We start from the raw sequence: 25,850 nt of genomic DNA, 5'->3' as shown, positions 1-25,850 counted from the left end.
ATATTTTATCGTACAAGAAGCTGAAGTTGATTACATGTGACATTTAAATAGTAATCTAGTTACTGTACTTACTTTGTTACCTATGGAAACTCTAAATAAACATATATAAATTTAATAAATAAGCATAATTCAGTCGCTTATAATTACTTGATCCATGTAAAATTATCCGTAATTTTACCGGTCCGCGATAGGAAAAAGGTCGAAATGCACTGATCTATAAGATTCAGGATCGTCTTTTGGAATTGCATGTATTGTAGACTAATAACACTAAACAGAAATGTAGCTGCTATCCAGAATTAAGGTAAATATTCTCGATAATACTGTAGTAACACTAGGCTTTACGTTTTCATAAAAAATCCAACAACGAGTTGCTTAAGTTTTCCGGCAACATTTAAAACTTCGTGTGACGCCATCTGTTATCATATTTTATTATTAAAAACTTTATATTTCATTATTATAAAATGACAAAAACTTAACTTGAGGTTAGGGATGGGTTTTATAAAACAAAAACTGTAAATGATAATGACTAGTAAAATCATCATTAAGTCCAACCCTAATCGAGATAGGAAACACGATCCCCTTTATCTCCCTACTCCTTCGACCTTTTACCATCATAATATCATAGCATCAATCCCTCTAATTATTATTATTATTATTTATTATTATTTATTTGTTGATGAATATACATAAGGTACATGCCCGGTGCCATTAAGTACAAAACCGGGTGAGAACATGAGATACATTAAGCAGTTTTCTGAAGAACAAGAATTATCTATAGTGGTATTAATAGGTTTAAATATTATAAAATACATAAAATACATCAATAATAAAGACATTAACAATTCGGCATTATATAGACATTTAGAGCAACAGCACATTCATGACATCGAACATCATAACATAAAGAAATAAAATATAAATAAATATCATGTATAAGTAACAACAAACATATTAACTATCATCAAATAAAATATTAACAGCAAATAATAACACATATATATATAATATAGTAACCTGAATTTAAATAACAAAACTTAAAATAACACCTAAATGTAACAAGTGATCAACTTTTTGTACAAGTTAAGCTGTACAGTCCACCACTCTTCAGTAAAGATGGGTCGGCACAGGTAGAATTCTGTGGAAGGTTGTAAAGCAGAAAAGAACAGCCAGTGTGCAACTGCGCCGTCCAAATTGAGTAGTAGGTTCTGTGTTCACGTAGATCTGAACAGTTCTAAAGTTGCATAATGATGGATCATCATCTGTCGGAGTCTGAAGAGTTCCTGTATGAGTGAGTCAGCACATGTCAATCTGTGCAGTCCAAGTTGTTCTTTGTACAAGAAATCTGTACAGTCCGTGAACAAACTAAAGCGTGTATCTTGTTCACTCAAACCAATCTGCAGTGCTGTCAATGAAACGGTATTGAAGTTGGAATCAGCACTAATGTGCAGACAAGCCAGCACGGTCCCTTGATGTTGCCTTGTAGAGTTGCAAAGATGATCGGTACAGACGAGGTGCGAAGCCAAAATTTCTTCTTCTTCTTGCTTGTATTCTGAGTTATCTGCTGATGTAGGCTGGGACAGTAGTTCTTTTGAAGTACATGTTGACAAGCCGGATAAATGCGTCGTATGTGTCTTTAAAGATAAATAAACTTTCCAAGTTAGGGGTGGCCAAGCAAGGTTATGCGCTGCAGCTAGAGTTTTAAGCACAAATCTCTCAGGCTCAAGCATGGGGCATTGTAGAATGTAGTGTTTGCTTCCATCCAGGCACTCGCAAATAGTGCACATGGTAGAGGTGGTGCCCAAAATCGAGATTGGTATGTAAAAAATCTACCATGGTTAGTTAACATTTGTGTCAGATTGTGATTTGGGTAATACCATTTAATAGCGAGAAATTTTGGAATATCAGGAATAAAATGATTGGTAATTGAATTATTATCCTCCCATTTTAATTGCCACTTGTCGATCACTTCCATCCATAATCTAGATTTGATTGTTTGTATGCTAATGTTTTTGTACGCAATTGGAAGATCAGTGTTAGTCGAAGCCAGACGTGCAAGATTATCAGCCCGCTCATTACCAAAATGACCCTGATGACTTCTAATCCAATTTATGAAGTATTGGCAGGTCGAAGAATTCATGATATTTTGGATTTCATTCACAAGTGGATGAAAGCTTCTTGTCTTAAGAGAAGCTATAGCAGAGGCACAGTCAGTTATAATGTTAATTTTTTGCTGCGAAAAATGATCTCTACACCAGTATGCAGCCATGCGTATTGCATATAGCTCAGCCTGAAAGCTAGAGCAACTCTCACCTAGTCTGAATTGTTGATGTTCAATTTCCGTGCCTTCACGGAAAGCCACGAAGCTGCATCCTACCAATGCTTCTGACTTAGATCCATCAGTAAATATTTCAATATCCATATTATCGTTAGAATCAAATTGGATGTTGTTTATCATAGCAGGGTGACTAGAGCGAGAGAACAGAACGGGTCTTTCAAAATCTGCTGCATATACGATTTGGTCGTTGATGTTAATATTCCGTCCCCATCTGATGTACCAAAGTTTTGTATAATATTCTACCACATTCGTGATCGGAGGTGTTCTAGCCAAGACCTGAATGGAGGCATTCGGTGAAGTGCGATACGCTTTTGTAATTTGAATAAGAGCTCTCCGTTGAGCAGCAATAAGTTTATTGTAAATGTGTACCTTGTGAATGTCGTGACCCCAGCTACCACATGCGTAGGTGACGATAGGTATGAAAATCTGTTTATATATAGTACTGACTGCCTCTGAGGCTAAGCCCCATCTTCTTTTCGCCATGCTAGCGAAGGTATTGAAGATTCTGCCAGTGCGTTCATTGAGATATGACACATGTTCCTGCCAGAGCAGTCGGTGTTCTAGTATTACCCCAAGGTATCTGATGGTTTTTTCAACCTTCACAGTGTTTCCGCCCATTTTTATAGTCGGAACCCTCCTATATAGGTGCTGGTGTCGTGGCTTATTGAAAATTATGCATTTAGTTTTCTTGGCGTTAAAACTGAGTTTATACTCTTTCCCCCAGAGTAAAATGTTTTGTAAGATATGATTGCCATTTTGTTCAAGTGCAGATCTTGAGCGTCCCCCATACAAAACAAGCGCGTCATCCGCATAAGCAATAATATGATGTTGTCCAAAATCTTGTCTCAGAAAGTTATCAAACACTACATTCCATAAGATTGGGCCGCATACCGACCCTTGCGGGCATCCACGTTCGACTTTCCTGTGAATGGTGTGTGCCCCGCAACAAAGATCTGCGTATCTGTGATCTAAGTAGTCAGTTAATAAACGATATAAGTTTCTAGGGCATTGTCGGCTCCTTAGGCTATTCAGTATCGACGGCCACCAAGCGCTGTCAAAGGCCTTGGCAATATCAAGGCTAATTGCTAAAACGTATCGGTTATCTTCAAGTAATGAGTTAATACATTTGATTACACTCTCAATAGCAGCTGGGGCCGAGCGTTGTGGTCGGAACCCAAACTGACAGCTATGTAAGTATTGATCGGTCTCGAGGTGCCAATGTAATCTGTTGGCTATTAATCGTTCTAATATTTTACCAAGTACCGGTAAGAGTGAAATTGGCCGGCAGTCGTCTGTAGTTGCAGGTTTAGGTACAGGCACAATGCGCGCGTGTTTCCAAGAGTCAGGGAATATACAAACCAATCCCTCTAATATACAAACATCCCAGCAAATTTTCAGAAATTTTTGACAAAACACACAGAAGTTATCAAGCTCAAAATTAGGTAAACAAAATCATGCCCCCCACACCATACATCCATACATTCAGAAACCTCCCCTCTCCCAATTTTTTTGCATTTCTCGACGTTTCAAGATCTCCTGAGTCCAAAAATGTAAAAATCTTGGAGGGACCATTTTTTTGACTCATCGCAATAGTAAGTACAGGTACTGTACTGTACATACTTGTATTAGGGATAAATAGAACATTTCTGACATATCTTAATAAAAATAATTTGTCAATAGTTTCTGATGCCTGACTTTCTTTAACCAATAAGACTCAAGCCAAACTCGTAGCCAATCAGAGAAAAGCACCGTTAATTGCGATCATTTAGGGAAAGTTGGGTCAAAGACGAATGAAGGGGAGAAGTGAAAACTCGTGAAAATAAATATATGTTTTGATTGGATAATCCGACTCGTTTGTTATGTACATTAAGTACAGGTACTGTACATGAGTGTCGAAGATCACAGCAACGGTATATTTGCATATGGCTAATGGCTAACTAGCCAATGAAACACTAGTACACAGTGGTGACATTCAGCGGGTTCGCACAGGTTCGGCCGAACCCGTTGTTAAAATTTTCAGTTTTCCGAACCTTGTTAAACACACGGAACATTTCTCAGTGGTTTTGTTATTTTTTTAAAATATATATATATATATATATATATTAAAATACAGTAGAGAGTCGTTAATCCGAACCTCGGTTATCCGAACGATTTTCAGTCGGACTGTGTCGTGCTGAATCGAACGTTTTTTGATACTAGATTTACTTCTAAAGTATAATTTTCATGTTTTTATATTCTTCAATATATTTATTTTGTTTGTACAAAATGCAGAAATAATTTTTAACGATACAAGAGCCTCGATTATTATTATAAAAATTTTCGTTAGGCTTAAAATCGACGAAAATTCATCTCAAAGCGACACGCAACGGAGAAAAATTTGAACATCGGACAGGTTAATACAGGTATACCTCGTCTTACGTCGGTAATTGGTTCCAGGAGAGGCGACGTAAGTCGAATTTACTTGTGTAGTTACGATGTAAGTCGTAGTTTCGACTTACGTCGTAACTAAACGCCAATAATGAGCACTTAAAGACCGCTAAATAAGACGACAACGCATAAACACAGATGTTTTCATGTTTCGTTCTCTAAGATTTATGATGATTATATTAGCATTTACTGTAAATATACATATTTTAATATGATTTTATGTGCTTTTGATGCTTTTCTAGTGATATTACGACTTCAATGTTTGTGGCGGACGGATTTAAAGTCGAATAAACTGATTTAAACTTGATTTTTATTTTTCCATATACTTTCTTGACAAACGACGTAACTCGAGAGCGACGTAACTCGAGGTATACCTGTATATATTTTTTCGTACTGCACGTAATCGGTTATCCGAACAAATCACTCATCCGAACAACCCCAGTCCCCAATTGATTCGGATTAACGACTCTCTACTGTATACGTATTAGGGCTGTTTCACACTATGACCGACTGGGCCGACCGGTCCGACTCCTAGTCGTATTGCCATGGCAACAGCAGTCGGTCGACAGACTGGTCGTTCCAGTCGGACAGATTTAAAAAGTTAAATATTTGTAGTCGCGTCGGAGCAGTCGGTGAGCTACAGCCAATGAGAGCTTCGAAGCTATAACCAATCAGAGTTTAGATTTATCCGAAGTTAGAAAATGGCGGAAGGTAAAGTTTTCTCGGAAGCTTTAATAAACGAAGTCAGAAAATATCCATGGCTTTATGATATTCGGCGAGCCGATTATAAAGGCGGCATTGAAAAAAATAATTGGTTAGAGTAAAGCGAAAGGTATCCAGCTAAAAAATAGTCTTAAACTTCATATTAACGAATAGACGTAGACACATCTAAATGTAATTTGATACGCTGAATCGATTGGTATTAAAAAAATATTACTTACGATCAACCGTTTAAAAGTTACGAACGATTTTTTATTTCCGTCTATTTGCTTCGTTTAAGAACAACTTTATTAAGAAATACGCAGGCACTCATCGATATTAACAAAACGAATTACTTTAATTCACCATAATACATTTCATTTACAAGAGAAAGCGACATTAAAAATGCTAAAATGGTGTCGTTAGCCCGCGAACACACGACAACCTTATAAAGACGGCCATGTTTTCTGTTTAAATTGAAAAACTTACCACGATTGGCTAGTGTTCTGATCTGTAAGACGCGTTCCGATTGGTCCTTACGAGTCGGCCACCGACATAATCGTACTCAGTGTGAATTCTTTTACTACTAGTCGGTCCGATTATAGGATCGGTCGGATCGGACCGGTCGGACCAGTCGGTGACAGTGTGAAACAGCCCTTATACTCTGTAATACTACTAAACTAGAGCCTTATATCCCGTTCGCACCGAGTATTTCAATCTAGATTATGAGCGAGGTCGGGGGCTATGTCTTGGTGCGATCTCTCTCGACCGTTTCAATCTCGACCGAAACGAGGTTTAATCGCGATCGATTCAAGAGAGTTCTTGAAACTAGATCCAGTCATAAGGGAGATCCCACAATCTCACGCACGCGAGATAGTACAAGATGGCTGTGGAACACGTGTCGGGCTATGGACAGCGAAATAAAAAGGATATTGTATTTCGAGAGATGATGACATCTGTCTATTATCAGTAGTGCCATTTGGGGTGAAAAATTTCTCTGCCTAAAAAAGAAAAAAAGGTCGACAGCACTAATATACTATTGTTACCTGGTCTTTGCCCAGGGCTCGTTACGTTCCAAATACGCCACTGATTATTAGATATATCGCAAGAAAAGGTATTGCATTTATGGGTGTACTATAGATTACTCCCTATGGAATTTCAGGACTTTGATTATATATTTGAACTCAGGGGACCGAAACGAGTTCAACGGTATCCTATTTTTGGACCGGAGACGAAAAATAAAAAAGTTATCATACTTTTTCACTTACCATACTTTTTTAATGCTCTCATGCAGACGGCACCGTAGTTGCTAGTATTGCCATCTTGCGGTAAAGTCTGCAAATCATGACGTCGGACTACGGTCATCTTCCGGAGGGTAAACACGCGATACGAGAGCGGAGAGAGCGACGCGACTTCCGATCATCGCGCGATCGCGAACATGGCGGCCGTTCCACTGTTCGTGCTCCCGACTGACCTCTCGTATGGGAGCCACCACACGCCACCATGTGCTAAACTAGTGATCAATTCACGGTAGTTCTTGAACAAAGTAAAAAAAGGGGGGAAACGTCTACTAAAGGCAATTTTAACGGCAAGTACGCGACTCCCGATCGCGATAGCGAGGCCACTTAGCGGAGAGCGACGCGACTCCCTATCATCGCGCGATCGCCGGGAAAAAGTATGATAACTTTTTTATTTTTCGTCTCCGGTCCAAAAATAGGGTACCGTTGAACTCGTTTCGGTCCCCTGAGTTCAAATATATAATCAAAGTCCTGAAATTCCATAGGGAGTAATCTATAGTACACCCGTATTTATTTATAGCCAAAACTTCCATTTCGTTTGTCGGTGATTGTCAGGGAAAAATTTTCTGCTAGCAAACCCTTTGTTAACTATTTCGAATATCACCACTGCTAGTACAATAAAGGTGCAGATAAAAGTAATCTTTTTAGCTGTTTGTTGTAAGTTTTGAGGTAAGCAAGCAAGCTGTATTAACTACGTTCTTTTATAAATTTAAATGCGAGTGTTATTTTCCGATAACTAAGTATAATAGCTTGAAATTTTTACCTATAACTTATCATACGCTGTCTTTGTCTGAGCATGTGGCATTTTAGTGCGTATGTTGCTCATGGGGCAGACTGGAAAGAGGCAAACTGAAAAATTTTCCACTACCCCGTTTTGTTTCTATTTTGTTCCTGCTTATTAACGAGGCTATCACAAGCAAATGCTCAGCTCAAATACAGATTTTATTGATGCATAAGTTGAAATTTATTTTGTGACAAATGTACTGTATCAATATCATTATCCACCGCTTTCTCAGCAAATAAATCACACCAATTTCACCAAACACCTAATTTTCGCTGACCATAAATTCTTTTATTTTTACTAACGTTTTCAACCTATTTAATATAAGTCATCGTCGGGCCTAAGATTATAAATGTTCTAAAATGGAACGTGCCGTTTTTCGAATATTTTACATTTTTGAATTTAAAAATGTAAAATATTTGAAAAACATAGTTACAAAATAAAAGAATTTATGTTTAGCGAAAATTAGATGTTTGGTGAAATTGGTGTACCAATATCGATAATTACATAAGTTAGTGCCTAAAGGACTATTTCAATAGTTTCATTTTCTCTGCAGATGCTTGAGTAGCTAATATTGGTACATACTGGTATATACAGACGGCCGGATGGCCGATAGATCTAGGTTGCAGTCTACCTCTCTAGGGATCAAATCCGAAACGGTCGAAACATCCCAGAAATTTTCCGGGAGTGGTCCGACCGGATATGTCGGTTCCCATTCCTCACCACCCAGCCGCTCCATTGTGGGCCTGGCCAACCCCATAATGGCCTTGCTAGAAGAGACCCTCTTAGTGTCGCCACAGAGCGGAAGGAGTTAAAAAAAGGTACGTAACGTATATACATGAGAAAAACGGCCTGATAATAGTAGTTGGGGTTATCCATGCTTCAAGCATTCTAAAGTGTTCGAAATGGTACCATAAAAATACTAGCTGTCCCCGAAAATAAATGAAGTCCCTCTAGACACCGGCAAGGGCCTACCTACAAATTATGCCGCCCTGAGCAAGATAGTTATTTGCCACCATTTTAAATATAAACATAGTGTAATTTTAATCGAAAGATCCGAGGGCTCGGATTTCACACATTTAATTACTTAATTATTTTCAAAAATTAAAAAATTAATTATCTGAAATTAAGAATGTTTTATTATTTTTATTTTCTTTGGCCAATTTTGCCGCCCCTAGCAATCTTCTTTCCTTGGCAGCCGCTAACCTTGACCACTCCTGCATCAGCCCTTTTCACCGTGCAAAGTGACTAGTGGGACATCATATTTTCGTGCCTGTGTCCGTGTCTCCAGAAGATGATATGCCAATTCCTGACTCAGGTCTGCAGAAGGAGAAAGTGACAGAGAGGAAAACTCATCCTCACAAGCGGTCCCTGCCTGACAGCCGGATGGCCGAGCGGTCAAGGTGGCAGCCTACCGCTCTGGGGGACCCGGGATCGAATCCGAACGGGTCAAAAATCCCCAGGAATTTTTCGGGGGGTGGTCCGTTCGGATATGTCGAGCCCCGTCCCTCACCACCCGGTCGCCCCATTGTGGGCCTGGCCGAACCCATAATGGGCCTTCTAAAAGAGGCCCTCTTAGTGCCCATAGGGCGGAAAGAGTTAAAAAAAAAAAGCGGTCCCTGCCTTGAAGAATTGAAAGCGAAAAAAAAACAGAAAAAAGTCCCACGAAGGTTTTTTTTGGGGGGGGGGTGGTCCGTTCGGATTTGTCGGAAGAACGTTTCTCAATTACAATTCATGCTATCAAAATGTAGTCCGAACTTTGAATTTGTAACTGACACTTCAGTCTATAATTCGAGGTATAGAGGTTTTGGGAGAAAATTATTTGAGAAACATGGAAAATATATTGAATGAAGGGGAAAGAATTAATTTCCAGATAAAGAGGTCTTCGAGATAGACAGTTGTATTTTGCAAAACAAAAACAAATTATTTTAATATTTAAATTCATTCAAATATACTGTGTGTAAATACGTATTTCTATTTGGAGCTTGAAAGAGTACCCAAATGAAACCAAAATTGGTACACTTACTATATAAGAAGGGGTGAAGAAGAATGGAACAATAAAATTTTTTTTTTAATATACAATTTATTAAAATGGTTAAAGTTTATATTTTAAAACGCATTATATATATATTTTTATTTTTAATGAATCACGATTTTATAATAAAATTTTTCTAAAAATTTATTAGCGCCCCCTGGTACTCATTCGATATAATTTGCGATATCTTCTGACGAAGTTCGTTAACCATCGAAAATGGCGGAGATTGATCCAGAAACGCTATTAGAATGGCTTTCAATGGGACAAGGGGAAGAAAGAGAAATGCAAATGATCGCTTTAGAACAATTGTGTATGCTTTTATTGATGTCGGATAATGTTGACAAATGCTTTGAAAGGTAAGTTTGCTTGTATTTCGTACATGTTTTGAAATATTTGTGAGGTTTCGATGTGTAACATAGAGAAAACAAACAAATTTTCTTACTGCACCATTTGTTAGGGAAGAACGCTCGAAAAATCTTTTACCCTAACCATAAACCCTTAATGGAATTTAAACATAGAATCGATTGACAAAGGGGGAAAATTTCGCATCGATGTCGAAAGACGTTACATGCATTTAAAATTTTATCAAATGGAAAGAGTTAGTAATATAACGTCATTACACTGAATCGTCCTTGAATTTAAAGAGACTTACATTTAAATAAATTTCAAAATATAATATCGATCGCAAGTTATTTTTCTTCATTTAATATGCAAATTCTTAAGTTGTATTAATAAATTCGACTGAGAACATGGTATTTATTTTTACAAATCTGCGTAATTACTGACGAACAAGCTTGTAATCTCCCTTATTAACTCAACTTATTCTACATTAGCAATATGTAGTGTCTTATATAATTGTTATCCGATTTATGTATTATTTACTGTATATAAACTATTAACACATTTCTTGTTTTGGATGATTAATATGTTAATTTTGCAGTTAAAATTTTTAATGTTAAAATAAATAACTGCTAAATTTATTGATCTTTAACTAAATAGAACAAAAATGTTAATGTTAATTACCGGTTCATGTATAAATCATTTATATTTAATCTGAATTGAATTTGATTATATTTTATCATCAGATATTTTTCTATAGCAGTATATGTAATGTGTTGATGTGGTTAATGTTAATTTTAAAATCTTCATAAAATTTTGTATAGTGTAATATATAATTAGGATAGACAAGGTGAACACCACAGATTTGAACTGAAAAAAAAAGAAAGAAAATTTAGTTTTTGGTATTAAATAAATGATATTTTAAAGATTTGGGTTATTAAAAATATTGGTTATTGAATTAAATGTTGAAATAATATGTAATTTTATAATTCAATCGGCTAAATTCCATAAAATGCACTTGAAGAACATATGATGCAATTTTCTGCTGGATGTGGCAGACACTAACAGAGCTGTGATGTATCGATAATAAAGAAAACTCCAAAGTAATTGTAGATTCAGATTTTGGATGTATATTTCGATCTAGCTATTTTTGGTATTTAGTTTTCGGCCTAATGTTCTTTTAGATGTACTTTATTAGATTAACAGATATTTGTTAACGTGTAAAAGAAACATTTAAATGCTTTTAATGAAGTACAGTTTATTTCAAAATAAATATTTTTTGACTATTCATCTATTCTCAAGACTGAACATGTAAAAAATTTCCATTAGATTATATTTATGGTTACTATAGTAACTATAAATATAAACATTCAGAAAATCTTCACTTAAATTTTATAAATTTCAATAATATCTTCAATATTAATTTTGTGTAAAATTTATATCTTTTTATGATATATTTTCAAACTATTACATTGATAATCTGATATGATGTCATTTCTTTATATGAACATGCTAACTTACATTCTAATTGTATCAATAAGAAAAAAAAGTAGTTACATTTCAGTTTAATTAATATTATGATTAATCTTAAATGCAGAAAATTGCTATTAATATTGTATTATATGTATAACAATCTTGTCTGTCCAGAATTTTACAACCACCTTAATTTATATTCATTTTATTTATATTTTTATATATAACCATTTCTATGCATTTGGCAACAGCTCTGCATTTTTTTTTTTTTTTTTTTTTAAATCATCATTTCCAAATTATGTTCGTTGATTTTTAAGTTTTCTACTGTTGTGAAAATCTTTTAACAGATCATTTAATTGTTTTACTTCCTTCCATAATGTATCTATTTTTGTTTTTGCTATCAGTACTGAAAACAGTATTATTATTATTTTATATGAAAAATAAATGATGATGATAAATGGTAAACACAAACTATAAAAATTAGATATGACAGGAGTATGAGATGATAGTTAAATAGAAATGATGATTAGGAACTGTCACAAACAAAACCTTTTTTACCAACATTGAACTAAACAAAACTTCCTGGAAATTTTGGAAGTTTAAGGAAAGTCTAGGAAGTTAGTCTAGAAAATTTTGTTTAGTTCAATACTGGTAAAAAAGGTTTTGTTTGTGACAGTTCATTTCTCACTCCAGTATTTCTGATGATTAGGACCTTAAGGGAAAAAATACGAGAACACTTTGTTTTCACTTTGCTAAAATATGTATATGTTACAGTCAAAATCCGTTTTTAGTTAGAACGCGTTTTAACTAGTTGAAACTAGTTTATACTGGATGTCTGTGTTAAAACCCATTTTGTCTAGTTAAAACTAGTTTTAACTCAAATTCATTTTTGACTAGCAGTAAATTCTAGTTTTAACTAGACAAAATGAGTTTTAACAAAGACATCCAGTATAAACTAGTTAAAATGCATCCTAACTAAAAACTGGTTTTGATTGCAACATAATTGTAGAGTGATTCGGGGGAAGATGCCTACTTTTTGATATTTTCAAACAGTGACGTCAGATATCATGTTTGTATGATGAATCGTTGGGCCAATATTGAGTGCGGAAAGCTGTAGTTGGCTACCGTTACCTCATTTTCTACATCTGAGAAGAATAAAAGCAAGATAAGAACAAAGTTTTTGTTGTGAAATGTTTCTAGAATCATTTTAAAACTAAAAGTTAAAATAGAATTTATTAAAAATTGTGAAAAACAATTAATGTGTGATGTAGTTAAGGTTCTAAAGTTTCCATTGTGAGCTACTGCCGATCCTGATCAGACATGCTACGACACGTACAATGTAGGCATCTTACCCTGACAAATGGAAAAGATGCCACATTTTTCATGGGGTAACATGCCTATTTTTTGTTAATTGAATTCCAATATGCCTATTTTTAATAAATTTTTGTTTTCTCGTTTTATTGCAGGGTATGCATAGAAATTATATAAGGACTTCTCAAAAAGGTTTTTGGACTGAAAAAAGCTTTCAGCTAGCTATAGAGCACATTAGAACGGGCAGAAACTTAACAACATTTATACTGTGCTGTTATACTTACTATGAAGTACTTTGTACTACATATGCAATAAATTAAATTTGGTTAAGATATTCGAAAATTAATTTTATGCAATTATATTTGTTCTTACCCTAATGGCATTTGGCATCTCACCCGGATATTTAGGGTGAGATGCCTAAAATGCCAGACAGTAAAAAGTCATCATTTGCAAACAGAATATACAATTATTTTTCATATACTCCAAAGTTTTATTTGAAAAACATGCTCAAGAACATAATATTTTCGTTAGAGGCCTCCAAAACCCAAATTATCTCTCTAATTTTCTTCATATGCATAATGTTAGGCATCTTCCCCAAATCACTATACATAACTTTATTTCCCCCAAACATATTTATGAAGCTAAAATTAGTTTTAACTAATGTTAAAAGTTAAAACTAGTTTTATCTAAAATCAAAACGTGTACAGCAGTAAATTAACTAGACAAAACGGGTTTTAACAAAGACGTCCAGTATAAACTAGTTTCAACTAGTTAAAATGCGTTTTGACTGTAACATATATATAAATATAAAACTTTCAGTTGTTTTTGGAAGAATTGCTTTTTATGTACACATGTCATTAAAATGATTTTATTTCTTAAGAGTTCATCATAATTCAAGTATTATATCATAATTCAAGTATTATATCAGATATCAGATTCTTAACTCAGATATCAACATATACATCATATCATATTTAGCAGGTGTTGCTCTGGAAAATTTTAAAAAATCACTAGCCATTTGCCAGTTTAAAATTTTTTTTGCAATTTCAAATTATTTATTGCCACCAGTTTTACTTACTAATTAATGCAGGTGCTGGTTACCTTTAACAGTTTGGAATCTAGAAACCAAAAGTAACATGTTAAGCTGTCACTTAGAAAAGCAATTATTTTGGAATAATTTTCTAATGAATAATTTCAAATAACACACATGATCGCATTGCTTAAACAGTATTCAAGTGTTCTGTCATGTCAAAATTTTTATCTTTTAGTCCAGGGGTCACCAAGTTATGGCCTACAAGGTCAGTTCATTTGGCCCACTGCCACACTGTGCCACAAATGAGGTAAAATGTAATTATTTATATGGAAATATCATAGATTGTAGATGAACTTGCACTTATTTTTATTTTTTCTACATAGTAAGTAAAAATGCCAGAAGTGATCCAATCTCAGTTTTGCATCTGACAGTAATATAATTTTTAAGAAAATCAGTGAAATAAAAAATTTGCCGACTTTTTGCAACTTTGGATATCAGAGCGCTTTTTGTGTAAGTACCTACAATGAAGTTTCTAAGAAAAGAGATGATGAGCTTGCTGCAGTGATCGTGTTTGTGTATTGGTAAATAAATATATTGTTGTCTTTATTTTTTGTGTATTCACTGTACTGTATTGAAGAAAATGGTTATGTGGCCTGCACTCGTCATTCTCTCAGTTATCTGGCTCGCTGTGAAAAAAGTTTGGTGATCCCTGCTTTAGTTTATTGAAAAAAGACCGAAGTGAAAACTGTCACCCCAAAAAATTCCCCAAATTTTCTGTCAGTCAATAAAAAAATTCCCAATCTGGAAACACTGGATGGCATTGCATGAAAACTACTTTCTGTTCTCAGTATCTTCCTGTTTGAACTTGCTGCATGGCTTCATGACATTGCTAGGTATGTGGTGCATAGGAACTTGACATTCTGTTTTTTTCCTGAAGCATACTTTGTGATTCAATTTCATGCTTAATGTTTAAATAAACAGATTTTTATTGCCAGTATTATATTTTTATCACCACTTTAATAAAAATATTGCCAAGTAGCAATTTTGGCACTATACAATGCAACCTCTGATTAAGATAAATGTTTAATAATTAAGAGAATAAAAAGTTAATTAGTTATTAGTTATCTATACTAATATATAAAGAGGTAACTAAGTTTCGTTGTAACAGGTAATCTCCGAATCTACTCATCCGATTTCAAAAATTCTTTCACCAATATTTAGAATGGACCTTCAGGGTGGACATAGGCTATATATTATTCTGTTAAACATTTATATAAATTAAAAGATATCATCTAGGATTAAGGCTTTTATGTCCAACAGATGGCGCTAACTCTGACAACCTAAGTTTGCTTTTCTGCGAGGCATTATGCCTTTCTGTGAGAATAGAAAATGATCTGCTTTAGTCCATCTATCTATATAAATAAAATATAACATTCGTTTGTTCCTACCAATTCCTTTGAAATTTTGACGCAACATTGCATTCAAATACGCATGTGTTTTTGTATAATATACGTGTTGAAATTCCCCACCCACCAGGGGAGATGGACGGAATTAAGGCTTACCGTAAAGAACTCTGCTTCTATTATACTGTTTTAGATGCGGTTTTTTTTGCGTTTTAATAGGGTACGTCAACAGAATATACACTAAGAAGGTATTTTCCGATATTCCCCCGCGGGGAGAGGGACAGGAATAAGACTTACTATAAAGAACTCTGCTTCTATTTATACTATTTTAGATGTGGTTTTTGCGGTTTTGATTGCGTATTAATAGGGTTCGTCAAGAGAATGTACACTAAGAAGGAATTTTTTAAAATTCCCCCCACGGGGGAAGTTTTATACATTTATAATAAATACATTTTGAGCCACAACAACACGTGGCCGGGTCTGCTAGTTAAATATATAAAAAAGGTCAATATTTCTTTGATGGCAAATAAACCAAAATCTTGTAGTTAATAAGAATGATAATTTCTGTAATTGCTTATTAGTAACCTTCAGATTTATATGTTACAATATGTTTCTCTTGATGTTATGTAGAGAAGTCAAACTTTAATATTTGACTTTCCCATCAATTTCTGAGCCAAATTAATCTAATTTTATGTATTTCATTTGTGTATATTTTATTGGTTACTTCATATTTATCATATTTCTTGTTTTTCTGGCATGTCAACAGCATTAGGGAGACTGATCAGTAGTTACTGTTAGTGTAAGTGGTCTGTTTATAAATTTAAGAAAGAGCAACAAAAAGAATGTCTTGCCAATAGGAAGATCTTTATTTGAAAGAGTAAAAACTTTTAGTTTTTACTAAAATATACAAGTAATTTTACATTATTTTTAAGTAGAATCTGTAGGACACACGAAATGGTTAAAGGGAAGAGGTTTGTCAAAAGTATATCATTGTTCACAAGTGGCCAAAAGTGGCTCAAAAACCTATGTATAATTAATGGGCAATTCCTAAGTGCAATAATGTACTGTACAGTACATCTGAAGGGTGGTCTATGTGAAAGGTTGAAAGCACATCAATATACCTAAGTCAGCAAACATACTGCTTTATGACATGTAGCCATAATTCCAACAGTTATTGTTGGACATTTAAAAGTTGAATTACCAGAGTTTGTATTCCTTTACATTTGAATTTTTAAATGGCTATTTTGCAGCTGTTTTTTAATGCCTGGATTTATTCAAAATTTTTTAAATTAATAAATTTAAATATAGCAGCTGTTTTACTTTATATTTAATATGCAGTTCAGGTAATTTTATTCAGTGCCCTGCTGATTTGAATGTAACTCTGAAAGATTCTTTTTGTGTAAGTTGTATTTATGGACAAGAGAATTCCAAGATGGAACTTTTACTACAGATGGAAAAGTAATTTTCTCTCAGCCATTCCCAAAAAATTAAGTTAATTAAATATACTTATCATTTATCTGTCAATTTAGCTATTGAAGAAAGCTTGAAATTAAACAATAATTTATTGATAAGAATCATTAATCTTTGATAATTCAAAAATGAATGTCTGATTGACCAAGTAGCATAAGAATATGAATAGATCACAGTGTCTGGATAGCCTCCTCTTTTTTCTTGGTTCTGGATTAGGATTATGAACTTATTCGTATCTAAATACAGGATAATTGAAATGTGAAGATTTATTTGTAGGAAAGAATAGTAATCAAGTGTGTTCTTATGCAAACATTCTTAAAAATAAAGAACAGAAACTATTTTTAAGGTTTTCAGGTGTAATGTGTGCACTGCTGGATTAATCTAGTAGCAAATATAATGTGCGAGCTCTGAACAAATACTTGCAAGACATTTGATGAAATCATCATCTCACAATTTTGCAGTTCTGTTCTTTATATATCAGGAGAGCTGCATAGTATGTAATCATTACTAACATGATATGAATAAATAATTTTATTCAAATGTAACCTTTCTGAGTTAGGTATAAGTCTACTGATGAGTATTATGTAAAAGCATCGTGTGATATGAGAGAATGGCATGCATGTGGTAAATATTTATGTATAATTCTTAAATTTAAAGTTCTTTTATAACATATACTACAAGCAATGGATTACCCAATAGATACACTAGGTGCGTGTATATGAATAAATCATAGTGTCTGGATAGCCTCCTCCTTTTTCTTTGTTCTGGATTAGGATTATGAACTTATTCATATCTAAATACAGGATAATTGAAATGTGAAGATTTATTTGTAGGGCCTTTTTGTCTAGAGGAGCCTCAATAATTACACAGCAGAAATATAATATGCCTCTAAAAATTTATTGAATGTTTAAAAATTGTATATTATAAAGAAAAAAAATTGTTGTTATTTAAAGATTTTATTGTCTTTTTAATATATATATATATGAGGGTAATCCCAAAAGTAAGGTCTCTTAATTTTTTAAATACAAAGAAACATTTAGGGTAGATATACCAGTTCTGGCCAGAAAACAAATTTAACTTAAAAATATAATCACAAATGAAACAAACTTTTATTGTTAACTGTTCACACAGTTAACAATAAAAGTTTGTTTCATTGGACAGATTTGAATATGTGGTGATTATATTTTTAAGTTAAATTTGTTTTCTGGCCAAAACTGGTACATCTACCCTATACAAAAATAAAGTTCATATCATTTTAAAGCTTGAACATTTATCTATTTTTCTACATAATCACCATTTCAATCGATGCATTTTTGTATGTCCATGTCATACCAGCTCACCACTATGTCGTGTTAAACTGATTGAAATTCATTGCCAATTGACGGAAGTGTGTGGCGAGTCGTGTGTAGATGTCAAAAACATCTTCAAGTGGTATAGGAAGTTTGCAGCTGATTGTACTGAAATTCATGACGAAAGAAGCGGAAGACCGGCAATTTCCGACGAGACATTTGCGAAGGTTGAGCAAACCATGCGTGAAGATTGGCAGCTCACTCTGGATGATCTCTGTATTTTGGTTATTGGGCTTTCCCCAAGCACAATTCATAGGATTTTAATGGAAAAGTTGCAATATCAGAACGTATGTGCAAGATGGGATCTGCAATGTGGCGGTGAGCAGGTGTGACATGGGCATACAAAAACTGCTACAGCACCTACAAAAATGCATCAATCAAAATGGTGATTATGTAGAGAAATAGATAAATGTTCAAGCTTTAAAATGATATGAACTTTATTTTTGTATAAACGTTTCTTTGTATTTAAAAAAATAGGAGACCTTACTTTTGGGATTACCCTCATATAAACAATTTTACATAAAGGGCTTTGTAACAAAATTGCACCTAGGGCCTCAAAGGAACATAATCCACTACTGACTACAGGCCTTGCACTAGCGTAATCTAGCCTTAATTGTGTGCTGTGGAACATCAGAATGAGAAGCAAAGTATCCCATCTCTGGATATATGAATCACTGCCAACTACAAATTAAAAGTATCATCCTTTTTCTGAAACATATATCAAACTTTTTTCTACATATTTTAGGATTTTCATAACATATTTACATACATATTTCATGGGTTTTTGTAACATAAATCTGAATGTTACTTATTTGGCATTTTTATAGGATATTACCATTTCTGGTATTACAGTATTATATTTCATTTACTTTTTGCCCACTATCAAATTTGTCCTTTGTTTTATCAAACAGCATATACATTTATAACAGTTTGATAAAATATCTTTTGGTTAATGCTACAAACTTCAGTCTTAATGTATGATTTATGTAATCTTGATTCACATGCAGTTTGCATAGGAAGCAAATTGTATGTGAATTTGTACTATAATTTTCCAGTTTTCAATGCATTGTATGTTGCTTTGCTTTCCACTGTGTATAGTTCAATCTATGTAACCACTAAATATGATAGTTGTAACATGGTGAGTCATTAAACAGTAATTCATTTGATCTGAACTCAGAATCATTTGATTTACTGTTTAGTGTCTGTTACATTTAAACAGACGACATGATATATATGTTAATGTCAGTTATTGTAATTCAAAATTAAAAATTGCTTGTTAGAATTAAAAAGCAAATAATTATAACTATAATCTATATTTAAAACTAAAGACAAGCATCTTTTTATATTTAACTTTATTTATTCTTGGAAAAAATCATTTTTTTAAAAGACATAATTTGAAAAGTAAAATAGTGAAAAAGACAAATGTGATTTTTAAAGTATTAGTGATTTCAAAGTAATTTATGGATATTAAAGATTTACAGAAATATATTTTTATCTGTTAGATGGAGGTTAATTTTTTGAAGTTGTTGCTATAAAAATATTCAGTTTTGGTCTTTTATATTTCTGCATGAAAATGTATCTTGGAGTTATTTAAAAATTAGATATTAATAATTTGTTAGAAGTACTGTATATTACTATGTAATTTTTTTAATGGTTAGGTAATTAAAGTTCTCAGGGAAGATATAATGTTTGATTCAATGTTTGAATATTTCTTGACTAAAAATTTAAACTTAATTATAAAGAATATTTAGTAAAAGTGTAAAAATAAGAGCTACTTTATTTTAATACATTATCCATATGAGTTTCTGCATAATGATTAACATCTTTGTATGATTCTTATTTGCAGACTTAATCCCAATGTATATTCTTTATTTGTTACTTTCAGATTATAAACACTTATATTTATATTTTCAATTGATTTACCTGTCTCATGGTGACTGGAAATCATACTAGTGAAAATTGTTTTCTAGTCATTATATGAAATAAATTGAAAAAGAATTGTGAAAGTTGTTTAATAAAATTTTTAAGGCTTGTAATTAAAAAAATATGTCAAGAGTTTCAGTAACTGTAAAATTAATTTAAATTACAATTATGTAATATTAAAACACAATAATTCTATTAATACCTTACTATTTTATATAAATAAGTGACAAATTTTTTCATTTTTAAATATAACTTTATTTATAGTGCAATGATATTGTCTTCCTGCAGTTACTTATAAGTTAATACTAAAATGGCATTTAAAATTACAAATTTAGAGGGAAAATATACAAACATACTACAGATGGACTCTTCAAATAATGGATCATCTGTTACAAATATGGACATATATGGCAAGCCTAGCTAATCTCTTTCTCAGATGCCTATATTGCATATAGGGTGACTCCTAGATGACCACTCTAGATGATAGGCATTTAGTTGAGAGTTAATGAATAGTGTAAGCTTCACTCCAAAAAAAAAAAAAAAAGAGTACATGAACTTGATGCCAAAATTCTAATGTTGAATTTAAAAAATTTTTTCTAGCAACTTTTGAAAACAGTTTGAAAAGTATCATATTATATTAAATTTAAAATAAAATGAAAAAAAATTATAAACAGTCACCTTAAACAGAATATTAAAATTCAAATATTTTCAATCTGGTTTATAAACCATCATCAGGAGTTATTTAATATTGAATTATAGAACATTCAACCATTATTTAAAAATTTGGAATAATTGGAATCCTTGACCAATTACTAATATGTTACATATTACAATGACATCACAACTAGATATATAAACACAAACATCAAAATACCTGACAATACAATAACTTTTTACATTTTTTACATAAAAGTTATGGAATTTTACCTATTTCATATTTCCATTCTTGGACTAGACAGTCTTGAGCATTCAGGCACTCTGTAAATCTTCTGTTAATATATCTGGATTCATTTGGTCATGAATATGTGGAAAGGTGAAGAAATATTCTTTAATATTAATTGCAACATTCCAGAGGATGTTTGTCTTTCGTAATAGCAAACTGCTAATGCTATATTATTCCTATTTTTGTTGGCATTGTATTTGTGTACTTGATCCTCTGTGCAAAATTTCTACTTGCAAGCATTCTCTGGGATGATGTAAGGATATTAAGGAATGTTTCTTTGCACTCTCCAAACACCCATGACTGAATTAATCCAGATATATTAACAAAAGATTTGTGGAGTGTCTCAATGTTAAAGGCACAAAATGTCTAGCCCTGGCATGGAGATATGTAAATAAAAATCCATCACCTTTTTACATACAAAGTTTTTCTTGGTATTATTGTATTGTCATATATTTTGATGTTTTTGTTTAGTGTTTTTTTATATATATATAGTTGTGATGTCATCATAATCTGTAACATATTAGTAATTGTTCAATGATCAAATTTTTTTCATTATTTCAAATTTTTAAATAATGATCAAATTTTCTACAATTTGATATTAAAGAGATCTTGACAATAGTCTAACAGTGGTTCTCAACCTTTCTGAGGCCGTGGAAGACCATTCATATACTTTTTATTACATGCACCATTAGCATCAATACATTCAAAAATTGATAAGCAATTCCATGTTTACTATTCTCAGGAAACAATGAAGCAATAAACTTTAATATATTGAGTAAAATAGAAACATGGAATTATCTAAGTATATAGCAATGGGAATAAAATTGAATAAAAACTTTAAAATCTTTTCTTTCATTGAACACTCGGTTGGTTTGTGGAACACTGGTTAAGAACCACTGGTGGAACTAGGCTGAAAATGTTTGAATTTTAAATTATATTGTTGTTTAAGGTGAAGTTTTAAGTTTTATAATTTTTTATTGAATATTATATAAAAGATAAAATAATTGCTTAATAAAGCTTTAATTGATTTTTTAAGGCAAATGATTTTGTATGTGTGAATAATGCTAATAATTAATTTTTAAATTTATATTTATCAATTTCAGAATTAACTGAAATATCATAATTATTTAATATAATATTGAGAGAAATACTGATTGTCAGCTGAATTTTAATAATCAATATTACTTAGTATCATTAGATAATTATCTGATTATCAAGTTTTAAAAATAAATATGAAGAATTTGATATATTAATAAAAAACTGATATTGCTATTTTCATTACTTTGTAATGAAATTTAAAATCATCATTTCAATTAAATAAATATTAAATTTTTGGAATTAAGCTGTGTGTATAACAGTCTAATGAAATGGATAAGTAACTTTAAAAGACTGAATTAAATTGGGGATATTTGATTTTTTTATTTTTAGAAGTTTGTCACACATTTATCAAAGCATTTAAAATTTTAATACTCAGTTCAGCTTTTTACTTCAGACATTTAATTTTGTAATTTGCAGTTAAATTCTGAAAAAGGATGAAGTAAAATGATTATAAAAATGATGATAATCAATATTATCTCTATTAAAATGAACAAATGAGAAATGGCTTTATTGCTCATTTTACGTTAATAATGTTAATAATCAAAACATTTTTACTGCAAAAATAAAATATTTATTTATTTTGCTAATATTGATTAATTTATTAATAAAAAGCTATAATTTAATTTGAAAAAACATTTGAATAAATTAGCATTTTGCTTTTTTACATTAGAAAAAATAACTATATACAATTCATAAATATAATTGAAATATTTTTAAAAAATCAGGAAAAAATAACAGTAAAAAAAATGTTTTTGAAAATTATGATTGAATTGGTAAATTTATTCAGTATAATTATTAAATCATTAAGCCTAACTTTCTGGGCTATTTTGGACTATATGGAATCAAATCAGGCTATATAATAATGATGATCTTTTTTTTCCCTCATATTTTGAGATGACAGTCCATAATACAGATTGTCTTTCAGCTGGATGGCTGAGCGGTCAAGGTGGCAGCCTACCACTCTGGGGATCCAGGATCGAGTTCGGATGGAAAGTACAGATTGTCTATGCATCATAGGCTAGTGTTACTAGACAATGCATGCCCTATTCAATGGTCTAAGCACTGTCTATGCAATATCTGAAAATGTATGCCATATGCAAAAGTTTCATCACTTGTAAATCAGCAATTGAAATTTAGTCCATTCCTAAATCCTGTAGGTTTTTTGTGAAGTCCAGTGGGGATGGTTCCTAGAGCTCTCCTTATTGTTTAGTAAACTTTTGCTAGTTTTTACCACAGTTGAGAAATTTCAATTACCAAGCCTCAATATTTCACATTTTTATGGTGTTGGTGGAATATATCCTACATAGCATATATACTGGTGCCCAGAGGTACAGAATATGTCAGATTGTGTGAACAATATTTGAGGGAAATTAAAGCAGTCCTGAAAAAATTTGTGGTAGAAAATTAATAATATGGCAATAGTCACAAAACACAGAGTAGTTTACAATATAATAAAATAATTTACTAATACAATAAAATGGATTTGTCTTATCTAAACTTGTATTAATTGGGAATACTTGCTAAAATTCAGGTGAATGATGTGTTTTAAAAGTAGAATTGAAACATCTTTATTTTTGATCAGTTCAGTCAGTTGTTACATCACTGCTAATTAATTACATGGTTACATGGTTGTGCTTGCAGTAAGGACAAGTTGCTTACTGAACTGCAGATTTGATTTTTACAAAAAACAAGCAAAGCCTTAAAAAGAATTGAAAAATAAAATTTATTTTTATTTCAAAACTCTCTTCAATGTTATTTAATGGGTGAAATTTTGTGTCAGCTTGAATTTTAAAAAAAATTTCACTTCTTTTCTATGTGGAAAATTTGCAAATTAATAAATTATGTTTAAAGCTTTCTGAATTTTCTTGATTAAGTAGCTAAATAGAATGTAATGATATTGTTACTAGACAGCTAAATAGAAGTTTTATCATTTTACAAACATTATTTTTTTATTTTTCATATTTTTTTCATAGATTTATTATAAAATAATAAATACAGTCAACTCACATTAATACAAATTTCTAGGGAAACAGTTGTTAATATGAATTTTCAAATAAAGAAAACTAACAATTTTTAGGGTCAAGGTCAAGTTGGGAATTAAGGTTAAATAGGTGATCAAAATTTCTAAATTATATTTTGAATTAATTTACTAAATAAAGTTAAATAAAATAAAATTTAAATTTATTTGCAAAAATCAAATTAATGTTCTAAATCAGCGCTGTCCAACTGATCATAGCCCGCGGGCCATATTTTCTTCACCAAACATTTCGGGGGCCAAGAAGGTTGATAAATGAAAAGTCAGTTTATGTTAATTAAAAAAATATTTTATTTATACTAAAAAGAAAACTTTAAAATATTCGTAATATATTAATGAGAACATTGTGGCCGTAATTTTCATATAGTAAAATAATTTTAATATTAATAATAATAATTTAGTAACATAAATTTATTCATAGTAAAATGTACTTGCGGGCCGTAAAAATAATTTGGCGGGCCGTATACGGTCCGCGGGCCGCCAGTTGGACAGCCCTGTTCTAAATGATTTTCAAATCAAACAAAATGAGGAGGAGACAGTATTTGCCATTTAAGTATGGAACAGTATATCAAAGTAGTTAAGCAAAACAAAGCTAAAAGAAATCCATGATTTTTTCTCTGTTGAAGATTGTTTGAAAAAGCTGTAAATATTTTTTGGCTCTTTTGATGTCCAAAAATATTTCCTACATTTAAAAAAGAAGCCAAATTTAATGCAAAGTAATGAAACTTGGCATCACTGTATGCACTTCTCAATATGCAAACTAGCACATGTTTGCATGGTACTGCATAAAGGAGTAGGTGTTCTTAAACTTAACTCCTATTTTTTGAATACAGTAGAATGGTCTGCTAAAACCAGATGTTTGAATTGCTCTACAATCAGATGTCAAACTTGTCGTTGCATCTATTCTACTCAAAATGGAACATTCATAACAATACCATTTTTTATTGTTTATGTCAAAGTGTAAAAGGTAACCATTATTGAAAATAGGGTTAGTTCTTGGGGGTTGTGAAGGTAATTTACGGTTTGGTTTAACGAATTCTGGTAAAATTTTTGTTTGCTTTATTGCACAAAAATTAATGTTATGACAATGGCAAAATTTGCTTTATCAGTTTCATTTTAAAGTGAGTCAACTGTATTAATGTCAAAATATATTTTAAAACATCATAAAAGTATGGTAATGCTTTAAAAAAAAAAAAATAAATAATAAACATCAAATAATCTGATTCTTGGTTAATACTAAATGATCTGCTGGATTGTATTGGATTATATTGTGGCTGAATTTAATAATTAGATATTGAGAAATTTGGCCTACAGATAAGCAAGTAAGTTGCCATCTCATAATAAATTTACAGGGGTCACTCTGAAAAATTTAAAATATTGCCAATCATTTGCCAGTTTTAAATTTTTTTGCTACTTAAAATTATTTATCACCACCAGTTTTATTACTAATTAATGGAGGTGTTTGTAGCTTTATCAGTTTTATGTCTGGAAAGCAAAAGTAACACGTTAAGCAGTCACAAGGAGGAGGATCAGACAGTCGGGTCTCTGGTTTGAATGAAATATGGTGAGTGCACGGCCTTAAACACAAACAGCTCCTTGTTTAATAATAGGACCTACTTTTTCAAGCATTTTCTGAAAATGGGCCTCTGAAAATTTAGTGTTTTGCTTATAAGTCTTTGAAAGTTTCACGTCTCTAAGCTCTGATAGTCGAGTCGCAAAATGCAAGGCACTGGAGTTGGACAATGTAGGTTTGAAACCTTGGAATTTTAGTTTAGCTTTGTTTTTTTTATATGGAACATTGTTATTTTACCACATCATTAGCATTATTATTTCTCATGTTTAAAACTTACAATTTTTAATCTCTTGTTTTATAACATCATTTTCTTTTTACTGAAAAC

The 25,850-nt window shown here is 32.0% G+C and overlaps 2 protein-coding genes across 9 annotated transcripts in view; one reads left to right on the top strand and one right to left on the bottom strand.

The window, feature by feature from the left end:
- Window positions 1-1,690: 1,690 nt before the first annotated feature.
- On the bottom strand, window positions 1,691-2,818 carry LOC136983546 (uncharacterized). Its single transcript, XM_067280307.1, has one exon. It carries the CDS (start codon window positions 2,816-2,818, stop codon window positions 1,691-1,693), a length of 1,128 nt encoding a protein of 375 aa, XP_067136408.1.
- Window positions 2,819-9,732: 6,914 nt separating this feature from the next.
- The window catches only part of Ufd4 (ubiquitin fusion-degradation 4-like), a 166,108-nt gene continuing 149,990 nt past the window's right edge, over window positions 9,733-25,850 (top strand). For all 8 annotated transcript variants that reach the window (XM_067280333.1, XM_067280332.1, XM_067280330.1 and 5 more), the window contains exon 1: window positions 9,733-9,931. In XM_067280333.1, the coding sequence (XP_067136434.1) occupies window positions 9,792-9,931 (140 nt within the window). In that variant the 5' untranslated portion in view covers window positions 9,733-9,791. The remainder of the gene's footprint in view (window positions 9,932-25,850) is intronic.

This window comes from Centruroides vittatus, unplaced genomic scaffold (genome assembly GCF_030686945.1).
Source record: "Centruroides vittatus isolate TY-2023 unplaced genomic scaffold, ASM3068694v2 contig_883, whole genome shotgun sequence".
In the NCBI taxonomy this organism is placed as follows: Eukaryota; Metazoa; Arthropoda; class Arachnida; order Scorpiones; family Buthidae; genus Centruroides; species Centruroides vittatus.
The sequence above is the reverse complement of the archived record's forward strand: the minus strand, read 5'-3'. Positions and strand labels throughout refer to the sequence as shown.